The sequence below is a fragment of the Monopterus albus genome, unplaced genomic scaffold (assembly GCF_001952655.1).
Source record: "Monopterus albus unplaced genomic scaffold, M_albus_1.0 scaffold107.1, whole genome shotgun sequence".
Lineage (NCBI taxonomy): Eukaryota > Metazoa > Chordata > Actinopteri > Synbranchiformes > Synbranchidae > Monopterus > Monopterus albus.
The window spans coordinates 865,749-887,872 of NW_018127987.1; the positions used below are offsets into that span (position 1 = coordinate 865,749).

Consider the following 22,124-nt stretch of genomic DNA (forward strand, 5'->3'; position numbering starts at 1 on the left):
ATGACACATTGTTCAGTGCACAAACATGTTTGATGAGTAAAATTGGCACTTAAGGTCTTAATTGTTTTTTCTTTATTGTCATTTGTCATGCCTACAATGGTAGTACAGGAAGAACAAAAAAGTGCTTCACCCAAGATCCTTTACAGATAAAAATACATACATACACTCAGTTAGATAAAAAATAGTTTAAAATAACTCGAATAATGAGAATATCTGTTGATACTTTAAGTAGGGTACATTTTACATACTGTATGTATTTTGACTTAAGTGACACTTAAATATTGTTTTAGTGAGTTATTGCTACATTTACTTATGCAAAGGCTCTGAATAATTCTTCAATTCAACTGATTAAATACAGATATCCATATAGGTAAAATGTTTAACCAAGTAAAACAAAGTGTCATAAAATAATATGTATTACCTTCCACACATTTGAAACAAGTTCCAGAGCTTTATGAGAAATTCTTTTCCCTTCTTTTCTGTGTCCAGTGTTAAAACACAACATTAAAGCAAATCAGTTTCAAATGATCTATATAATGCAATATCTTAGAATATAAAATATTGAAACAATTTAGTAGCAGTTCCCTGAAGCACTGAAGTTTTCCTTCAAGTCCCAATGCCAACATTCAGTTGTTAATTTTGCTTATACAGTCCTTCTGCTACAGCTGGGACCTGAGTGGATGTGACAGTTAGATGAGGATTAGATGTGGGTAGGTGATCAGTTCTGACACTGCTCGTATCTGAAAACAGAGCACAAAGACAAACTCGCACAAAAATCTCCCATCCCCCAGTCTCTTTTATTCTTCTTTAAAGACAAACACAGGCAGCCCACACAACAACAACACACGGGTGAAGGAGCGTTGCCTGTCAGTGTATGGCGTGATATTATGCCACAGTGTCAGAGAGATGTTCAGGCCAGCGTGATTGGTGAGTGTGAGCAGAATGAGAGGGGCAGATGAGTGACAGTGCAAAGACACACACACAAGCACACACATACTGTATGCTTCAACCATGGCACACACAGGTGATGCAAGAGTCTTTGCTTACCGATCCAGTTCCTTATAGATATCATTCTCTCCTCTTGGCTTCAAATCCTGGCATAAAGGTGTAAAGAGGGAAGGGAGGCAAGGAAAAAGTGGAACAGTGAAGAGGAGGATAAAGAGAGATGCATAGTACTGAGGCAAGATTTATGGTTCTCCAGTGTGTAATAAGATTGACTTTTTAATACCACTAATGTAAGGATGACAGTTGATAGGCAATGGGTTTATCTGAGAGAGGGCTGACAGATTAGAGGAGAGTGTGAAGGAAGACATACTGTATCTACTGACAGCTTAGGGAGGGTGCAGTAGAGAGAATGAGAGCCTGTATGCACTGGTGAATGTGTGTATCACAACACCTCACATAGACATGCCCCTGTGCATGTGTAGGGGATGACACAATAACTCACCATGTAGACTGAGCCCTGGGGAGGAGCCTGTTGGTGATGGAGGAGAGCAAAGAAAACAGGTTTAATGAACAAGTGGCAGAGATTGAGTGATAGTGGATATCTGAGGAAAAACTGAAACAGAGGAAACACCAAAAATATATAATAAAAAAAAAAAGTACAATACTGACAAGACAGAAAAGGGGAGGGCGAGGTTGAGAGAAACAAAAAGAGAAGTACTAAATACTGGAGGGAAGGAACAGAAGAGAGAAAGATGAGGGCAGAAAGAAAGGGGGAAATTCGTCAGAGGATATTTAGTTATTGAAAATGTCTGAATCCATCACCTGTCTGATATCCTCAGGATTCTCATAGATGTTCTCTGCTTCGCCCGAGTGAACAGATAGAGACTGCTCAATACCTGAGTAGAGAGAAATAGTTTCCAGTACAATCTCTCTCACACATACATGCACAAAGCTTTTCAACTGCACAGGGAGGGAGGAGATGGGGGCAGATTCATTACAACAACCCCAGAGGATGTCACAGCCCACATCACTCAGTGTCAGCCGACAGGGGTCCAAGATGGACAGGACACAGAAAGCTGTCCAAAAAAAAAAAAAAAAAACCACTGGAAGACTCACCGCGATCAGAAATGTGTTTCTGTCTCCATAGCAACACACCGACAGACCCAGCAACCAGGGGCACCAGGAGTAATAAAGCAGAGAGAGAAGGGAGCAGGGAGGAGGTGGTGACACCGACATGCTCTACAAAAGGAAAAAAGTGAGAGAGAAAAAGCACGAATGTTTCCAAGAACAGTGCTAATATAAAACTCAAAAGGCTATGGGCGTGTGCTGTTGGATGACATGAAGGCTGTCTAGAGAAGTTATTGCTGTTTGCTCTTTTGTTCAAGTGAAGAAGGGGCAACCTTTTCTTTACAGTAACACTTCAAGCTATGTTTTAAGACATAAGATTTCCTCAACATGTTACATACATTTGTATTATTCAACTGTCAGTCACAGACAACGGGTGTAGTGGACGAAGGCAAGGAAAGGTTCTGTCAGACTGTCAATAGCCTGTACGACAGCTCAGTAGATATCGATCTAACAGAGCCTCAGTCTAGACAGTAACTGCTGTCAGTTTGAAACATGGACAAGAAGAACAACAGCTACTGCAGTAGACACCAGATACTGTCAGACATTATACAAATAATCTGCAAACACCACTTACATACAGAGTAGTTTGATCTGTTTTCACGTTGTAATTATTCTCCATCTCATCTAAATATACTGTAGGTAAAGTCAGGACAGACTTTGCCTTGCACGCTCCCTTGACATCTGATCCCAGCAACTAACAACTTCTAGGTAAACTAAGAAACAATGATAACAGCAGTTGTTCAGCCAAACTCTGGAACAGGTGCATAGAAAGTGTAGGCATGATTATCACAAACATTATGTAAGCAAACCATTAGCACACTGCAGTACTAGTCAAATGTTGTGTGAAGAGCACATGCATATGATCAAACTTGTCAGGTTTGTTTGCATAAGGAGGATGACATCAGTCTCGCAAAACACAGCCACAAGGCAAAACTGGAAGCGAGAGGGAGGCGCTTGTTTCCACAGAAACTGCTGTAATTTAAAAAATGTGAACAAGTGTGCCTGCCTGATCGCTGTGCACAGAGCACAGTGAGCATAGAGGATTACAAAAGCATAAATCTTAAAAGCAAGAAAGTTACAACCAAAACATATATTTACGTAGGCATCAGCATTTCTAAACAATCCAACCAGTCTCTTTCTGTGGCATTTGAGGTTATCTGATGGACAAGAACTTGGAAAAAATTGAGTTCACTCACCCATCTCATCAACTTTCTACACATTTTGTTTGTAAAAGGATTGGCCCTCAGTGTTCACCTTTGCCCTGGTGTAATAGATTTTAGACAGCTTTAAAATAATCAATCATTATGTGCTGTGCGAGGTGTAATTGATTGGTGAGAATGTGTAGTGGCTGCTAATGGAAAATGCTGGTGAGTGTTGACCCCCAAGACTGACCTGCACTGTTCTCCATGCCAGCTTTAACGCATGAATTATGGTAATTGAATGCAGTGAAGTGAGGCACAGATACCCCACAGCATCCCACTACCCCATCTCTTCTTCTCTCTTTCACTCTCTGCCTTTTCCCTCTTCTTGTGTTTCACCTTTCTGTCCCTCTTTTGGTGCTTTCTCCCCCACCTTGTATATTTCATGTTAAATGAAGAAGGGGGTGATTTATATCAGTGCGGCTGTAGAGGAGGGTGGCTGACTGCTTCGGTGCTTTGTAAATGATGGGACAACTGAGGATAGCAAAATGATTACACAACATCCCTGATATTTGAAATATTTTGTTTGCTGCAAAACACAATGATTGCTTCAATTTTGCTTTCTCTGAACTGTGCCACTAGTGAAAGCAATTCTATTTTGCAGTGTTATTGTAACATCTTCAGCTGGTTGGTGAGATCTGGCTTATAGCACATTTTATATCTCCAAATTACATACATGACTTGTTGTATTAGTTATTTGGTTATTTCCAGTGAAGTTGTCTCAGTTCATTCTTAGAGCTTTGCTGTGAACAGTCCTCACTGTCGTTGCCACCCAGAACAACTTTTTATACCAATCAGCCATAACATTATGACCACCGCCCTACTGTAATACTGTGTACATCAGAGTTAATGTGGCAGGTTGTTGGCACTCATGTTGCTCTGAGGCTCACAGTGCAAGTTGTGTGACTCTCTGAGCTTCTGTAGTTATACTGTCAGAAAGAAAATAAATTAGTCTATTATTTAGTGATAAAAATATGTAAAAGGAGTGAAAACTATGGTTGTGAGGACAAGTTAAGGATCATTTTTAGGCAAATTCAACAGCCTCAGATGTGATATCACCACTATAGCTGCTGAATGTTTCTCTTCATAGAGACCAGTGTAGAGTATTTCTCATTTTCAACCATTTTAACAAAGATTCAAAGAAAATGGAATCTTTTGAAAAGGATGAATGAAATTTAAAAGTTTAATCTACAGTTGGTCAAACTCATCATCAGTGAGCCTTGGGTGTCCATGACCCTGTTGCTGGTTCACTGTCAGTCCTTCCTTAGACACTGCTGATAGGTACTAACCACTGCAGACCAGGAACAAGACCTGCAGTGTGGGAGATGCTCTGACCCAGTCGTCAGCCATCACAGTTTGGCCCTTATCAAAGTCACTCAGATCTTTACGCTTGTCTGTTTGTCCTGCTTCCAACACATCAACTCCAAGGACCGAATGTTCATTTATAATGTTCACTGCCCAGTATACCCCACACACTGACAGGTGCCACTGTAATGAAATAATTAGTGTCATGCACTTTACCTGTCAGTGGTCATAATGTTATGGCCGATTGGTGTAGAAATGTTTAACTGTCAATGTTTATTGACAAACTATCCATTATTAACCAAGAATGATACTCTAAACTCCTTATGACACACTAGACAAATGTTTTTTCGAACCCCACTTCTCCAATCTTCTTGTCCTTTTCTATGTCTGTCTTCATTCCCCTCTTTCTCTTTTCTCCATTACTCTTGTGGCAGCACCATCCGTATGCATCATGATGAGCTCGGTGCCCCTCAGTTCATGATGTATTGGGGTATGGAGAGTGAACTCATCTCTGCTAAGGGATCCATTCAACTGTCACATCCTCCTGTGCTCCCCCACAGCCACCAATACAATAAGTTTGAATAATTTAGGTTTTGCGGGGAGAGATGTCCTAAGGTCCTGTCTTCTTATATTCACCTATCAGCTGGGTGACTGTGATGAGAAAAATTATAGCTTTTATGCATTATATTATATAGAAGAAGAAGTTAAGCAGAGTATTAGAACTGTGGGGGATTTTTATGAAAAATGAAAAAGTAAATGAACTGGCTTATTATCTTCTTGACCTGTGACCTCTTTAACTACATTAAGAAAGCATAATTTATGGCATCTGTCTGGAGCTTTCTCCTCTGTAAGCCATGGGCTTTCTGGCAGATGCACTGACCTGAGGTAGCACCATACAATGCTTCATAGAACACATATCTGAGGCTTATCCACATTTATGGTTCATTATCTCCACCAAGCTGACAGGAAGTCAAGCAGGACTCCTCTGCTAGTAATACAATATTGTGTTGATGAAGTAAATAGAAAAACAGACCAGACTTTGTGATACCATACCACTTCTCCCACCTTCAGACGGCAGTGCCAGATCCTGGGTTATCATGATGGTCTTCCCATTTATCAGCATTAGGATGCAGGTATAGTTTCCAGCTGTTTCAGAGGTGATGGGTAAAGATACAGTAGCAGTGATGCTGCCAGGTGTACTGTATGACACGAGCAGCTGGTGACTCTTATTCTGGTGTTCCCAATCAGCACTTCGGACTTGGGACACCTCTGTGTACAGGCACGTCAACGTCAGCTCTGAGGATGAACGCCTGGTTGTAACTGTGGATGTGATGCAGAGTAGTGAAGGGGAAGTGAGAGAGGGAGGATAAGGAAAGAAAAATATTAAAGAGAGATTACACAAATGAAGACAAACAAAATGAAGGATGAGGGAGTGAAAAGGACAGGCAGGAGGAAAGAGGAAGGAGTGAGACAGGATAAGAGTGTAAGTTAATGTGTAATGTGTGAATATAGAAAAGGGCAAGGACAGATAGAGAGTAATTGGGTCAAAGGAAAGTGATATGAAAAACAAAGACCAATTCAGAGAGGGGTCAAAATAATATATATTCATTAAAGTGATTTGGTGCTAATGCATTGGTTGACTGTGACTGATGCTTAGTGTCTCATCAAACTGAAATAAGAATCCATCTGAGTGTAATCAAGCTCCACAGACCCCCACACACGCATTAAAACGCACACATTTGAGCCTTGATTAGTGTGATCACTGTGAGCCACCTACAGCCTCGGTGGAAGGGCAGCAGGCATAATCATACATAATGATACTTATAATGAGGTAGGGTAAAAATATATGCGTCACATGATTGGTGTGTGGGTGGATGCGTATGTTTGTGTATGTGCGTAAATGCGAGATGCAGATGTGTGAAGCAGTGACAGTGACAATGACAGTGACGGATCGACTAGTCATGTCTGGGCAGCTGTGATGGATGCCATTGGAAGTGTGATCAGTAAAGCCTTCCAAGGCCGCTATGCCAGGGCACTGTACGTGTGTGTGTGTCGGGTTTTGTATGTGTGAATCTACTCTCCATGCGTCTGTAAATGGTGAAACCTCCCCAAGGCTCACTCATAAAAACCAACAGGTGCTCTGCTCAGTTTTTTAACTTTAAATTTATGATTCAAGAAAGTGTTCTTTTTCACAAGAAATACTGTCAGTGTATTATTTGATAATGTGACGTTTTACGAGTGACTGTGGGAAATGTTCTTTTTGCTTATCCTGCATAATTCCAAGGGGATGATTTGTGAGAACAGCGCACTGAGAGCTGGTAAGAATTCTGTGTCTTTCTCAAGGACACATCAACAGGGTAAATGATTGTCAAAATGCCTGTAGAAATATAGGTCCTCTGGCTGCAGGGGAGCCTCTCTCTTCACTGCCTGGTAGGCTACACAGTTTAGATTAAATAAATAGCATGACATTTTGAAAAATACTTTTCCCCCCTTCATGTGCAGAGTAAGATAAGAAGATCAATACCACTGTCATGTCTGGTTGCTGTGTATTGACCTGGAGCCAGTAGGTGATTATCGCAGCTTAACATAACTTAAAACACAGGGAATCGGTTAGCCTGACATTCTCTAATGTAAAAATACCTAATGGTAATTAAAATGTTATATATATCACTTGTTTAATCATAATAATTATTCAGAAACATAAATGTAAACACTGTGATTATAAGGGAAATTGTGCTGTAACTACTTCTTGGCAAACAACCAGCAAAGATGCTGCAGAGGTGTAACAGATGAACTGAGAAATTATTCCTGCACATAACTCCCCCGTAACCACAAACTGTTATTTTGCATGCATGTTTGACCTTCACACATATTAATGTTGTAATCTAACTATCAGCAAAACAGCAAATAAAAACAATTCCCTCAATATTAGAATATTACTTTAACTTTACCACAGACAAGTGACAAATTCCAATCAGCTCACTGAATGATTTCAAAAGGATATGAGTGAGTCACATTTTAGCCTTTGCATTCATCAGATGCCAATTCAGTTGAACACAGGCCTATAAAATATTTTATGATCAAAACACCAACTGATGGAAAAGCTTTTTGAAGAATGTTGTTCAATCCCCCCAGCAGCGTTTAAAAGACTTGGAGACTCCATGCCACAAAACATAAGGGGCTCCTGATGGCCCAAAGCTTTATGCTAGTTTTTCCTTGAACTTGTCACCTGTCTATTTCTTCTTCTTTCATTATGGTTACACTATTCACAAAATGTCATGTCATATAATGTAAACACACAAAATTCTAGTAAAACTAACAGAATTTGTCTTAAAAATCCATCTTCCACCTTTTCTTCCTTTCTGTCTCATCCTCCTGACACTGATCTCTACCTTTCAGTACGCTGAGTGTCGTCCTCTGGCTGAAGGCATTTTCATTAAGGAATACTTCACAGATGTAGACGCCGCCATCTTTGAGCTCAGGGATGAGTAGAAAGGAGAAGCTCCCAGCCTCTGCATTGTAAGGTGGGCCAGCCAGCTGGAGTTTTTTGCTTTGCTCAGGCAATGAGTGGGTCCTCCAGCGGTCATACTGATATACACGCTTTGTCTCATTCTGCCTCTTGGTGTCTGGGGGTTTCCAGTACAGCAGGACATAGTCCCCCGAGACATCAGGACAGGTCAGGAGGAAAGATGCGTGAGCCTGAATGGCTGTGGAGATCATATGGTCTGCAGACAAAGAGGGAAGAGGAAAAATAAACCAGAATGATAGACTAGATGAGACAGAGCATAAGTGAGGAAGACAGAAGGCAACTGCGGAAGAAGATATATCGAATTCGTAATAAGCTGACTGAAAAGTGAGATGAAGACAGAAGGCGTAAGCAGAATAGTAAAACAGTAGGAAATATTGATAGTGGAAAAATTCTACAACAACAGGGATTATGTACTAATTTGCTGAGAGTTACTTTTCCAGTTGGTTTTGGTTTCTGCTCTACTTGATTAGCAAACTGCTGACACAGGATTTTCAGTCTGCTTGTTTTACATCATCACTCACCATGTTTTATACTGACGATTGAGGCCACTTTGTTATCTGTGGAAAGAAGGGAAGCAAGGAAATGGGGGGGAAACAAATAGTGAATAATACATAAATGTAGCAACTCTAATATTCACAGAATGACTTGCTGAATTTTAGTGCAGATCTACAGTATACTTTGAATCTTGAAATTGATCTTTAAAAGTAAATACTTTGAAGAACTGGAGCTACAGGATGCTTAAATAAATAATGCTGGCCCTGATTTCCACTCCTACTACCAACAAAAGCTACACATGCATTGTATTCCTCAGTGCTTTTATGTTTCTCCTCCTCTAGTCAGTCTCACCATCAACAATTACATCCACAGGGAAGGTGAAAAATGAGCTGCTGCTGTTACCCCAAGGGTAAACCGTACAGACATAGATGCCATTGTCAATGTTCTGAAGCCGTGGCAGTTTAGCCACTGTGCCAGTGTTAGCTACAATCTCGCTCCTCATGGTAGTGCCACCAGGTGTTGCCCAGGTGATTTTTTCGCTGGCAATGCCAGGATCAACTCTGGCGATCAGCCGCAGGGTGCTGTACTGAGGAATGGGTGCAGCTGGGACGATGGTGACTGGAGATAGAAGGGAGGGCAGTGTTAACATACTCCATATGTACATGAGTAAATCACAGCTATGGGGAATATAAATGAAAATATTATACATATATTCAGGGTAAAAGTTGTGTAAAAATCTCACAGTTAACCTGTTGATTTTTCTACCTGTAAGGATAGCTAAGAGGATAATCCTCTCCTTCAGTTTCCTCTCTTGCTGCTTTATTGAGCACGAGTAGAAACCCCTGTCCTCCAGTTTGGGAAGAAATGACAGAGAAAAATCCCCAGTGTCCTGAAAGTTAGGGTGAGTCAAATGCATGGATTTTTTCCAGGCACTACCAGAGAACACCTTCCTTTCGTTGGCTGAAAGAACAAGTTTCCATTCATCTGCACCAAAAGACTTTACCATCCAGTTAATGGCAACAGTACCATTCACCCTTGTATCATTACAGACCAAGCTGGTAGGTATACCCTCCCTAGCCACCACAACATCGGCCCAGTCTGAGGGAGAGAGGACACAAAATTAAGAATTATAAAGGTGAATTATTCAGGCGTGTCTATAGGAGAGTCTTTAAATTCATAAAACAATCTCAGTGTAAAAGATGAAGGCCAAAATCTACATTGTATAAAAGAGTTCAGTTGAAGTTAATATGAGGCTTCAATAGTTGTCTGTCTCTATTTCCCTGGACAGCATTTTCTTGCTGAGCTGAGCCAGATGGCTAGTAAAGAAAGAAATTTGTATAATAAAGGATTTAACTCTGATCTGATTTATCTTACACAGCCTACTAAAACATTATTTTAGCTTCAAATGCATTTTACACAGAAGTATGTTAGATTTTGTCTTACAGTGAAATCATTTCAGCAAAGGCATCTCCTTGTAGCCACTACCAACAGGAGGAACAATTAACTCTTTCAATATACATAAATACTGTTTTAGGACAGAGTGTCTGATTAATGTATGAGTCATCATTTACCTAAGAAACAGATTAATTCATGTTTGTACTCTAAAAGCAACTTTATCTGGGAACTAAAAATAAGCAGTAAAAATAAGCTTCTAAAAATCATAGGAGCTTTACCTGTGGTGCCGCAGTGAGAGGAATATACCGCAAAGGAAGAAACAATAATAAATGTGAGAAAACTAGACTCCATCACACAAAAGAAAATAAAAAACCCCACACTGCACCAGCTGTCTCTCCAACGCTGTGACCTTTCTGAGTATACTCCAGAACACCAAGTATTGTTTGCTTTTCGGCAAAATTTCTAGCGTCCCTGACTGACATGTTAACAACTTTACTGCAAATCTTGCAGCCAGACAGGATGCAGCACAACTAACACTGGGATAATCAACAGGAAATGACTGTCATTTTTGCTGTCATATGTGTGTGGATGAGGCTGATAAACCACATATACTGGCATTATGATAAGCCATAAACCAAGTGTTGGCCTACAGTGTTTTACATCACGTTGGAGGAGAATTTCTGGGAAATTAGTTACAGAAATTCTGACCTTAACATTTGGCTTGACTAAAGGAACATGTACTCCTCTGTGTCACAGTGTGTATGTGAAATAAAGAAAATGAGAAGAACAGCAGAAAGCGAGGGATTTAGGGAGATGAAAAGCAAGAAATAAAGAGTTTGGGTTAGTGTGGGTGCACAGTAACCCCTAGGCTACATGTCTTTACATCCCATAAATGTCTTTAATTAAGCTAAAGGTATTTTCAGCTCCTCTGAGCACTATTACAGATTTTTCCATAATTACCATTGGGTGAATGGGGGCGGTGAAGAGAGATAGAGAAAGAGATGGAGAGAGAGAAAGAGGGAGAGAATGTACAGTAGACATGTACTGAGGGAGAAGTGTTCAGACAGAACGGGAAAACCCAAGGAGAGGCGAAGTGTGAGAGTGTTGCAGGGGAACAGTGAGACAGTGTGACTTCAAAGAAGCCTATGGTTGGTGACACACAGTGTGGTACTGATCCTGTGGCTTCTCCTCTCTGGGTAAATAATCACCATAAGCCCTGGCTCTGTCTAATGAATCTGCTGCCAACGAGCTATCTGTTAACTATGCACTTCATTATCACTACCACAGACCCCTGGAGAGCATGAGGATGGAGGACGGGGTGAATAGCAGCGCGGAGTAAAGGACGAGTGGACAAAGGAAACTGAATGACACGGGAAGAGGCAGAGAGGGAGGGAGGGGGAACGAGGAAGGAGATGCAAGTGAAGTGTAAAGGAAGGTGTAAAGGGTGTGAGGTGGTGAGAAAAAGAAGTGAGATACTGTACAAGTAAAGCGGGTGGTAGCTGGAAAGTGGTTGGTGTGAAGGGTGATTTTGTATGGGTATGAAAATGGATAAGCATAGGCTGAAAAAGGGATGGAGTCCTCTGTTTGGTGGCCATTTTCTTTAAACCTCCCTAGTTTACCATGAATGCATGTGAGTTAGCAGCGGCTGTATTGGTAGTCTCTGCTCACTTTCTCTGTGTTCAAGGATACAGCTACAGGGTCAAAGGATGGCTGCAAATTAAAATAAGGCAGTGCAAAGTACTGCATTTAAAGCTGTTTTGTTTGCAGGGGAGATGCTTTCATGGTCTTTGGATTTACAGTGCAAGCTGCATTGAAAAGAAAATGAAAACCCCCTGTCTGTTTGAAGACATATTTCATCTGTTAATTTGTTTTTCTGGCATGCCTAACATTGTTTGACCTCTGATCATTAACAGTTTTTTCAGCATCTGCACCTCTGAAATACAGTCTGGAGGTAAAAGGATGACACTGGAATCTGCTAATGGAACAGGATGGACAGAACCAAGCAGCACTGTTTAAACTGCGGCACTTATGGAGATGTAATTACATTGGCTGTAAAACACTCGGGTATAGGGATTAGACCTAAACCAGCAAAAAGCCTTGATTGTATGCACTGCTTCAGAGGAAAAGAGGGCAAAATGAATTGGAAGTTATTCTGTAGAAAGATAAACATTTACATCAACAGTCTGCTGGAATGTGGTTATAGATATATGAGAAGCTGTTTCCTCTTGATTTGATTTTGCTGACTGCCACTAGATTTTTTTTTGATTCATTAATGAATGGTTATTGATTTTGACATTTGCTGTGGTGGAGTTTGAGTAAACCTCAGGTCTATGCGCATAAACAAACAGCAGAGGGCGGAAGAATCATTTGTTTCCGCGCACCTCGCCACCCATCCAAGCTGACTTGAACTGGAGAAATTGTGTAGTAACTTTATATCGTGTTTTTTCTAGCTTGAATTTCGATTTTCTGTAGAAAACATTTACAATAATACTAGTAATTTATTTCAGGCATTTAGAGCAATACTGGGTGTTGATTGAAAGGAGCTGGCACATCTCAGCTGTTTGATCTTGAAAAATACATCAGCTAATCGTAATTCTCTGGACATGAATCAGACTTTAGGTCATTTGTGTTTTCAACACCCGGACTGAAAAAATCGTCAAAGCGAAACCTGGTGAGCACTTTAGATGGCATCGAGGTGTAAATTGTGTTTTCAGAGATAAAGGCTTCTGGTGAGTTCAACAAGTTGTTTGTAGAGCCTCCTGCCGTCGTCGGTCCTAATTGGTTTTCGGGACCAGGGCTGTGACGCCTCTCAGCCTGATGACATCATCCAGTCAGTCCCACAGTGGAGCCACTCGGAGGAACTAGTTGGTGGAGTACAGAGAGCGCACTAGTACTTCATTACATCTGGAGCACCAGCGGGGGGGAACTGTTCACCTGTGCGCCCCCAGGACGAACTCTCAAGGATTTTCATACATTTTTAGCAGACTCTGTCTTAAAGGCGCGGTGAGGGACACTTACACAAGAATCTCTGTCGGTCCTTTGGTCTGTCCTGTAACCAGACAAGAGGTTTTTCCCACCCTGAATGAGTGAGATTTTACATCGAAAGTGACTGGCGTCTGGAGCAGCGGTGTCAGTTTCACACTTATTTCGGAGAGACTGCGTGCCTGGTTTCATAAAGAGGATCGTAATTAACCATGGCGAGACATGACGCCCGAAATTGGCATGACTTCACAGAAATGATCGGACTGCTCTGTTTGGTCTCATCGATACTTATACAACATGGTAAGAAATGATCCACTTGTTTAAAAGAAAACTTACTTTCTTGCCAACAGAACATTGGCATTTCATTTTTTTATCAAAGCTTCCTATTTTAAGGAGAGTCGGTTAAAGCTGACTTCCACCTGTCAGGGCGGTAGGAATCAGGCAGGTGACTTCCTCGCTCGTTGTGCTGACGAGATTTCAGCTTTAAGATAACACCTTTGGTGATACTCTTTGAAATGAGATAAACGACCTCTTTCTATATTCTGTCGTCAGGTGTTTTCCATCATATACCAGTTGTATATCGCTCTTTAACTCGAGTTTCGGTGATGACTCAACGCCATGTTTAGTTTACTAAGGTGTGGCTCTGTGAAGCAAGGTGTTTCCCTCAGGTACCTGCCCCTGGCCTTCATAGTTGGTTCCTCTGTTTCATCAGTCTTTGGTGCGCTTTCCCCTGAACCCTGCCGTCCCCTCCTCAGCGGCCTCTCGCTCCTCTTCTTCCCTCTGTCCGCACATCACCATTTATTAGTTACAGTTCAGCTGAAAGAAAAGGCTCTGGCTCAGGAAAAGGCTCTTAATGTAGGCAAAGGAACAGCGGTGGGGGGGACCAACTGAAACTTAATCATTTGCACTGAAGACGAATAGTTTAATCTATGCTGGTTTTCTTATAAAAGCTTGCACAGCTTTCTTTCAGTGAACCACTCCCTTAGGCCTGCATTGTTTGGTCATTTGTTGCTATTACTTTAAACAAGGCAGTGTGCCACTCCTGCCTCCTTGGCAACTGGTTAGGTGAATAATGGAGGTATTTTCCATCCCAGTTGAACTCGGGTAGTCTTTAGGCACACACAGGCCCAAAATGAAAGAAAACCTGCTGCCCCATATAATTAACCTACGAATCCATATTTGAGTGTGTGCAATGTGACACCAGTCCAGTATTTTCTTTGCTTCCAAACTATACCAGCCATTTGTTTTGTGCTGTAATTGGGGCAAGAATGTAGGCCTAGATCTAACGACCTGGCATTGCTACAGTATACATGTTCAGTAGTGTACAGTAATGTAGTCGATTATGGACCCGTTATAATAACAAGTCATGAGCATAGCCGCTCTTAACTTATTCATGCTGTGGATGTTTTTTGTGCAGGTTCATTTTACAGAGCATGATGTGCTTTTAGGAGATGGGGAAAAGTGGGGGGGAACAAAACATTTTACATATGTATGAGGAGGAAAACACCAGACTTAACCAAGACAAGCAAAAGCACTGCTTTTAGTTTTCTTTCATACAAGTATTTTTCCCACAATGAAACTCTGACCTCCTTCTGACTAATATTTAAGGTATGCAACTGAAACTGCATCTGCTGCTGCAAAGAAACCATAACCTGTCTACTGTGCATTTTTAGTTCCCTGTTCCCACTCATTCCTTGACAGGAACTGCTTGCCTCCATCTTCCATCCTGTGTCTGGGAGAAGAGGTGATTTCATTCTCTGCAAAGTTTTCAGTTTATTATTGCCTAACTTTGATGTATACATCCAATATTGAGTTTAATGGATTTTTAATTAAGGTTGGAATCTGTAGTTAAATGCTTTTATAAAATTTAATATAACCCGGCAGGTGGGGGTCTAGTTTAATCTCTGAAATTACACAACATTGCCACCCCCAAGTCGGGTGAGGGACCACGGATGTGGGTCAGAAAGGCTTGGCCCATTACCGTGGAGATGCTTTTATTGGACAAAGGTTGAGATTATGTGGGGGCTGGGGGGTGTCTGAGGCTATGGCAGCATTGTCTTTATGGCTGAGTAAGCTGCATGCGTGCAGGGGGTGACTGGCTGCTTGAGAAACTGGTGGGCATGCAGGGTCAGGATCAGGGGAGGAGGGAGCTTCCTTCTCTGCTCACAAATAAACCGGTGGCTTCCTTTGTGTTACCTAAAGGCATCCAGCAAAGCTACTTCAGATGCAGAGCTCCTCAGTTTGGAGGAAACAGGTGGCTATTCAGTGGCATGCTGCACTGCGCGGGATTGTGGCTGAGTTTCAGGATTGGCTGGAAAACTAAACGGGCAGCAACTGATTGTGACAGGCGACGCTGCACCTCCCCCCCCATCTTTCCCACTCGCCACTTCAAACCTCCCTCTCTCCCGCCAGCCCTCGCTCCCTCCCCCACCTCTGCTGTCAAGTACACACAGGGGCCTTGTTCTTGTCTTGTTTTATGTCCAGATATGTTCCATTTTGTCCTGTCCACTGCATTTGTTTGAGTGATGGTAGTAAATGGTTATTCAAAAGGCTTTCCTCCCCTGTCTCCCTGCCTCTCTTTGGACTCAGGGTCACGCTGTTTCTGACAAGAACAGCATGCAGACACACAGAAACACACACCACACGACCTTACCGTGTCAACATGGCTGTAGGATTTCTCATCAGTCAGGGCTTATATGGGCCCTGCTGAATTTATTGGCCACAGTAATACCAACAAATGCTGTTATGACTAGTGAAAATGCTGGAAATCTTCACCCCTACAAACACACACACACATACACAATCAACGACACTGATATAGTGATGTTTCTTTTGGCGCTCCTACTTGTGCAACAACTCAGGCTATTAGTTCTAAGTATTTTCTTCCACATGGATATATCTTGTGAGAACAGTGTAGTCCTGCCAAGCCTGGGACCATTTGTCATTACAACAGAGAAAGAGCATTAAACTCCTGTCTATTAAGAAGAATGTAATTGATGGATCGCAAGAGGAGTTTATTTTTTCCCTAATAAAAGAAGGAAGAAAGTATGCCCTTAGTATCTCATTAGTCCCTGTGGAGCGAGGGCCTTTGCTCTTAGTGTGGTCTTTGTGTTAATGGCAGTCACAGTTAGCTCCTGTCATTATGTAAATGAGCTGTCCTCGCCCCTTCGCACCGGCCTGGTAAATGTCAGAAGGATTTTGAAAAGGTCAGGTGTGCATGTGTCTCTATGTGTGTAGGAAAGCATCGTCCTGGCTGTGATACGCACTAGTACATCCATGCACTTACTAAGCATCCTTCCTGTTTAAATAAGACCCACCCCAAAAACCATTTCTAATCACCATTAAGAGTTTGTTGGTTTCTTACATAACAGTGTGGCTGGAATTTAGGGCTTAATGGAAATGGGAGAGTGTGATACTGTGCCTGTGTCTGAATGGATAGTGAGTAACAGTGTGGCCAAATTAATTTTGTATGACTGAAACAAATATATAGTATTTCACTGAATGAGCCTAATTATTTAGACAGCTTTCTATTATTTCCCCAGGTAGGCTACGCAATTTGGAAAAAAGCGATTTCAGCTCAGTGGCAATATTTAATTCGCTGCCTAGAAATGAAGTATCTGTTATCCAATAAAGCAGAAATGAATGGAAAGCTTTTTAATAGATGCATTAAACATTGTAGCAGGAGGCACTTTACATTAAAAATAAAAATGACACGGAAGCTAAATTGATTTAAAATCATGTTGATCATCAATATCTACTGGGTTTCAGATACACAAATATTTTGATAAATGAGTTTCAGTGAAATTACTTTGCACTGGAGACTTTTTATTACTGACGACCAGAAACCCTGATTTATTGTTGACTTTGCAACCGTTATTAGACAGGACGGATGAATCTGAAGGGAGAGGGAGGTCAGTGAGCACAAATCATTGCATCTTGTTGTATTTTAGGCACAAACACAAATGAGTACACACATACAGCTGGTGATGAATAAGTGCAGTAACCTGAAGCTGCTCTGTAAGTCGGATGACATTCCAATAATAGGGAGGAGCCGTCACCAGGCTGGATGACTGTGCATCTGTGCGTTACTTTTTCCTTCAGGAAGTGATGTGTATCATCCTCACCAGCAACACTATTATCTTCCACAGACATCAGATCAGAGGACATCCTTTTCTCTTGCTTCCTGCTCATTTAACTGCCTCTCTTTATGGGTGCTTTTCCTGCAACTTGTAAGTAATGATAGTGGCTTTCCTGTGAGGGTTCTGTGATGGCTCCATGTTGTACACCACCCTCCCCCATGCCCTCCGCCTAAGTACATGCTGGGTGGATGGTGGCCCTGTGTTGAGGTCACATTGAGCCCCCCGCAGGGATGTTTGTATCTGGCTCCTAGGGTTGCCAGACTGCTGGAGTCAGTTCTATCTGATCCAAGAGAAAATGAGCAGAAATCCTCCTCTTAGAAGGAATGCCAAATGTCATTAATATGAATAGGGCAGCTGAGGGGCTTCCAAAAACACTACTGCGCTGGGGTCGATGAAATTCTTGGCAGAGGTGTTGGGTTAAACTGTTATCTACATCAAATTTGCGTGCATTAGCTCAAACACAGTTCACTGAATGAGACCATTCCATAATGTACTCTAACCACCCACATGTTTCTAGATAATGGAGAGTTTTAAGACTGTACTATTTGCTGGCGTAGCAAACCAGCAGCTTATCTCACATAAAAATGCTAAAAGGTAGGCGGGTTTCTTTATTTTTCAGCCACACACACATTTCCACTCCATTAGTCAAGATACCTTCTGCCAAACCTGCATTTTCCTGTCTAACAAACCCCAGATGCAAATTAGACAGATGCAGGTCAAGCCCATTCTAGCTCAGCCAATGTAGAGAATGAGCAGTGATTCCAATTGAAGATCCACTGTGTTGTACCCCGTACTTTTTACCATTGCTAACTCTGAGAGACGAGACAGTCCAAGTAACTTCAAAACAGTGCTGATTTATTCCATGAATACAGGTAAAATTAACATTACACGCTCAGGCATCTTGCACCTCCAAACTGCTCGCAGGCAGATGTAAGATGAAAGACCCCGAACCAAACCAGGCCTATACATTATATCCCCTCGGTTGGGCTAGCCCCATACTACACAGAAACGTCAACCGAGACGTCTCTGTTACCAGCTTTGCAGCTGGTCATAGCAGTAGTCAAAACATGAAGCAAATCAATGTGTGTGTGTATGTTGGTTAAGTGGTGTGTAACTAAAAACATTCTCATATCCTTGACCAGATGTACCCTGTAGAAACTCATAAGCATGACTAAGCATTTAACAGTCTAACTAGACATCCTATCTCCACTAAACATTTCTAATACATAAAGTATCTATCCAATATCTATCTGACTAAAAATACCTAACAACTGAAAGACAGCCAGACTCTTTAAAATAAAACCCCCTTAATTAACTCGAGCTGGGAGATTGGTGTCTCTGTGACCCTGCTGTAGTAAAATCATGAAGGAGGAGCACAGAGGTGAGTGGGGGCTGAGGATGTCAACTTTTTGAAATTTCACATCTCAGCATTTTGGCAGAGGGGATGAAGGGGGGTTTTGAGAAACAGTGAGGGAGTGAACTAGGGAGGCCAAGAATTATCAGCTCATTTGTAATTTAGTCACACCTCCCTCTCCTTCTCCTGCTCTTAAGGCATGAGACATACATTTAGCAGCCAAAGAGCCTTCTACCGTGGACAGTAAAGGACTGCTTGGACTAACCTTCTACTATAGTTACCTGGCTTGTACCCTTGCTCTGTCATTTTTCTCCTCTTTCTTCTGGACCTGTCACCTTCTTTTATTCCTGAAATGTTTCCCATAGTGCACTCAGCAGATTTGTGCAGTTGAGCACTGAGGTCCTTGACTGTCCTCCTCAGCATGTTCTTACATACTGTATACACACATACCCATTTACACGGCCGCTCATTAGCAGTCACCTTAATGTGTCTGAATGTAGTTTGTAAAGTGGTTATTGATCCATTATTGAATGGTGGATGACGCAGTGGCCTATTGAAAACATTTAGGGTCCTCCGTTGGCACGACAGCGCCTTGAATCATCTCTCGTTCCGCTTCTCCTCTGCTACCCCCGACCCCCGCCAGTGTCCTCTTTGCCCCAGCTTGTGAAATGTTGCGTCAGTTTTATTGTTACTACCTTCTTTGTGGCCCTTTTCATGTATTTTGTTCCATTTATTATCACGTTACCAACAGCATTGCTGCCGTTTGGCCCATTTTGTTTCCTTACTGCACACCTTTGCTCCTCTATTAATACACAGGCACAGGCATGCTGCATTTGACATCTGACTTTGATAAGGTCATGTCAAATTCACACTTAACAGAGACGGTGGACAGGTTGGCTACAGGAGAAAATTGAATTTGGTGTGTCAAGGTCTTGTCAGGACTCTGGGAGCTGGACAGGGAGTCATATGACCCCAAAAACCTTCTGCACAACAGCTGCTTTCAATTCAGTCAGCCTCCCTCCTCATCCCAGGAGTCTTATTTAAGAGACATGGTAAAATTACACACTGTAATGCAACAAATATGTAGTATTTTTACACTGATATCATCTTAGAAATACAAGACAAGAAAAGTGAACATGCTGTTGCTGAGATAATGTACAGCAGGTTTGTTTTTCATGAAAGCGTGTTCTCGTGTTTCACAAGACAAGCTGTGTTGTTACAATCCTCCAACTCTATCTTGCCACTGATATCGGCTCTATTGTTTCACTTGTTGGTTTAAAAATGTGCCGCCAAGATACGCTGATAAACAAGCAGCACAGCATTCATTAGTCCCCAGAGCCTCAAAATGGCAGGGGCATTTAAATCTTCCCCTGAAGCAAACAGCATGTTAAGGTCAAATAGAGGTGCAGGTTTATTCAGATATCCACCCTGGTTTTTGTCAGGATGTGCCAGGTTTTGTGTAATACAGGTCCTTATTCATTGAAGTGCTTTCTAATGCATCTGCTCAACTGATTTCTTGCTCTCTAATCAACCACTCTCTCACATTTGTGCCTTTACTTCCATTCCTCCATCTTGATTCATTCTTCTTCTACCCTCTGTTTCTCTGTTTACATCCTTTCCTACTTCTCCAACTTCCTCTTCTCTGTAATGTGGGCCAAATAGTTGATCCATCTGCTTTCTCGCTTTATCTCTTCTTCTCATCTTTTTTGTGCTCCTTCTCCACTGTTAGCCATCAGTCCCTTGTTTCTACTTCTGTAATTGCATTGTCTGTTGCTTTCCTCCATGCTGTTACACTTTTTCTCCTTAATCTCTCTCCGCTTGTTCCTTTTGTCTTCTCCTTGTTTCACCATCCAATTCTCCAGTTGTCTCTTCCACCTGTGTCAGGCCCAGAGTTTTTCTTTAAACCTATTCAAACTGGCTTTGGTACTTTCTTGCACTCCCTGCATCTTTCACTCTCTCAAACCTTCTTTACAACACCCTACTGCCCTACAGACATTTGGACTGAAGGCATCTGTACCTTCTTCTCACTCCTAACGAGGTCTTTTGTTTTTTTACACATCAATCACTCTGTCTCTCTCATACACTTGTCCTCTGTCCTCTAAGAGTCAAGAACTCCTCCTCCCAGTCCACCCTAGTGAGCATTTTTTGAAGGTTAAGTTGCTGTGACACTTTTACAGTGTTTGACCCCACCCCGATGCCAATTAGCTAACCCTCTGCTTTCTCTGTCTCCCCCACCCTGGCTACAGAACGACACTAATCAACACCACCTCCTTACACGCAATCACAAACACGCATGCAGGGCACAAACGGCACATAATACTGCAGACGCATTCACACAGTTCTCACTGATGGTGAGCTGATTTGATGGTTGAATCACTGTATTATTGTATAGATAGGAGGGGAGGGGAAGTGACAAGTCAAAGTGAGTAAGCTGAGCAGGGAGGTAAGACAGGGGAATGGAAGCGGATACAGATTCTTGTTTCATTTCAGAAGTGCTAACCTTTGGTGCAGTGCTGGGATCAGGCTGACAATGTCCACTCCCCCTGCTGCTCGATGCTGTCGCACACTCATTTCCCTCGCAGCCAGTGACTAGGCCAGTAATACAGCTTGACTCATCGAACAAGAATCTAACAATGAAGTTAAAATGGGATTACATTTGAAGAGTTAATTCCCGGTGTATGATATAATACATTCCAATACTGCAACCTGAAACTAGCTTTTTGAGGCTTAATGTTAATATTTTGGTGTGAAAGTGTCAGAGATACTGTGTTATTGAATATAGATGAGTCTAAACACATAGTTTTTTCCTATTGACAGAGAATTTGTGAAATTTTATCATTTTCTAAACCAAGAAACATAATAAATTGAAAAAATAGACTAATCAATAATGAAAAGTATCATTAGCTGTGGCCTTAAAATATAGTAGAGCTTTGTGCCCTCATTAAATTTACAAAAGTATTGGTTTTCAAATAGCAGTGAACATGTTATTTTGCTTTGGGAGACTTGATTAACTCTGTCATAACACATTCTTAATGTATATTTAACATAAATATGCACAGGAACAACTCTGCATTCAGCAGTGGCAACCTTGAGTTGTTCTTTTTTTGCCCTGGTAGTCAACTGTCTGCTGCTAGACAGGATGATATACTTGTTGTTACCGTAAACAGAGACACTATTATTCTCAGCCTGAGCTTAGAGACCCTGCTCCCCTTAGACTCCTTCCCTTCCTTTCCCCCTAATCCAGGTGAGCTGAGGGAGACCATTGAAAGGACCATCTATTGTCCTCCCTTCCCCTCCCTTTTCCTCCCTCTGCACCACACCTGTATGAATGGACAGACGTGCCTTTGAGTAGTGGCCCTAGAGGGAAAGTGTCTCTGTAACAAAAGATGATTGGGTAGTTTCTCCTGAAATAGAGGCTGATGGAGGGGCTTTTTTCTGTTGTGTGGATCGATTGCTGTGGTGCCTTTTAAAAATGTTTTCTTGGTACTTAAGGCTTTGAGACACTCTTCAAAGGGCATCTGTGTGCATAAAGTCAGATATTTGCCAGTTCCTCTGCGGTACGCATGTTTACGCCATCATACACTTGCTTGTTATTCAGCTGCTTGTTGTTTTGGCTTTCTCTCTCAGTCACTTCAGGAAGAGCCAGGAGGGAA

General features: G+C 41.8%; 2 protein-coding genes across 5 annotated transcripts in view; one reads left to right on the plus strand and one right to left on the minus strand.

Moving 5' to 3' along the window:
• Positions 1 to 242: 242 nt before the first annotated feature.
• On the minus strand, positions 243 to 13,634 carry g6fl (g6f-like). Of its 3 annotated transcripts, none has more exons than XM_020610932.1 (11): positions 13,315 to 13,634; positions 9,367 to 9,699; positions 8,953 to 9,219; positions 8,628 to 8,663; positions 7,970 to 8,302; positions 5,643 to 5,897; positions 2,062 to 2,184; positions 1,768 to 1,841; positions 1,448 to 1,474; positions 1,048 to 1,094; positions 243 to 740 (listed from the first exon to the last, which is right to left on the minus strand). In XM_020610932.1, the coding sequence occupies exons 1-11, from the start codon at positions 13,337 to 13,339 to the stop codon at positions 719 to 721; spliced, it is 1,542 nt and encodes a 513-aa protein (XP_020466588.1). In that variant the 5' UTR covers positions 13,340 to 13,634; the 3' UTR covers positions 243 to 718. The 3 variants fall into 3 exon arrangements, with proteins under 3 accessions (XP_020466588.1, XP_020466587.1, XP_020466586.1); XM_020610931.1 differs by lacking the exon at positions 13,315 to 13,634 and adding an exon at positions 10,275 to 10,853 and having other exon boundaries at positions 243 to 672; XM_020610930.1 differs by lacking the exon at positions 13,315 to 13,634 and adding an exon at positions 10,275 to 10,853.
• LOC109966235 (nectin-2) overlaps positions 12,730 to 22,124 on the plus strand; it is a 74,174-nt gene continuing 64,779 nt past the window's right edge. The window contains exon 1 of one of the 2 annotated variants that reach the window (XM_020610933.1): positions 12,730 to 13,278. In XM_020610933.1, the coding sequence (XP_020466589.1) occupies positions 13,191 to 13,278 (88 nt within the window). In that variant the 5' untranslated portion in view covers positions 12,730 to 13,190. The remainder of the gene's footprint in view (positions 13,279 to 22,124) is intronic. The other variant, XM_020610935.1, reaches the window with a different exon arrangement.

Excerpts from the sequence above, each read along its gene's own strand:
- g6fl (XM_020610930.1), bottom strand. The coding sequence starts at position 10,347 with ATGGAGTCTAGTTTTCTCACATTTATTATTGTTTCTTCCTTTGCGGTA. Across the intron at positions 1,475-1,767 it reads ATCCTGAGGATATCAGACAG|GCTCCTCCCCAGGGCTCAGT; the intron begins GTGATGGATTCA and ends CATCACCAACAG. Across the intron at positions 1,095-1,447 it reads CCCAGGGCTCAGTCTACATG|GATTTGAAGCCAAGAGGAGA; the intron begins GTGAGTTATTGT and ends CCTTTATGCCAG.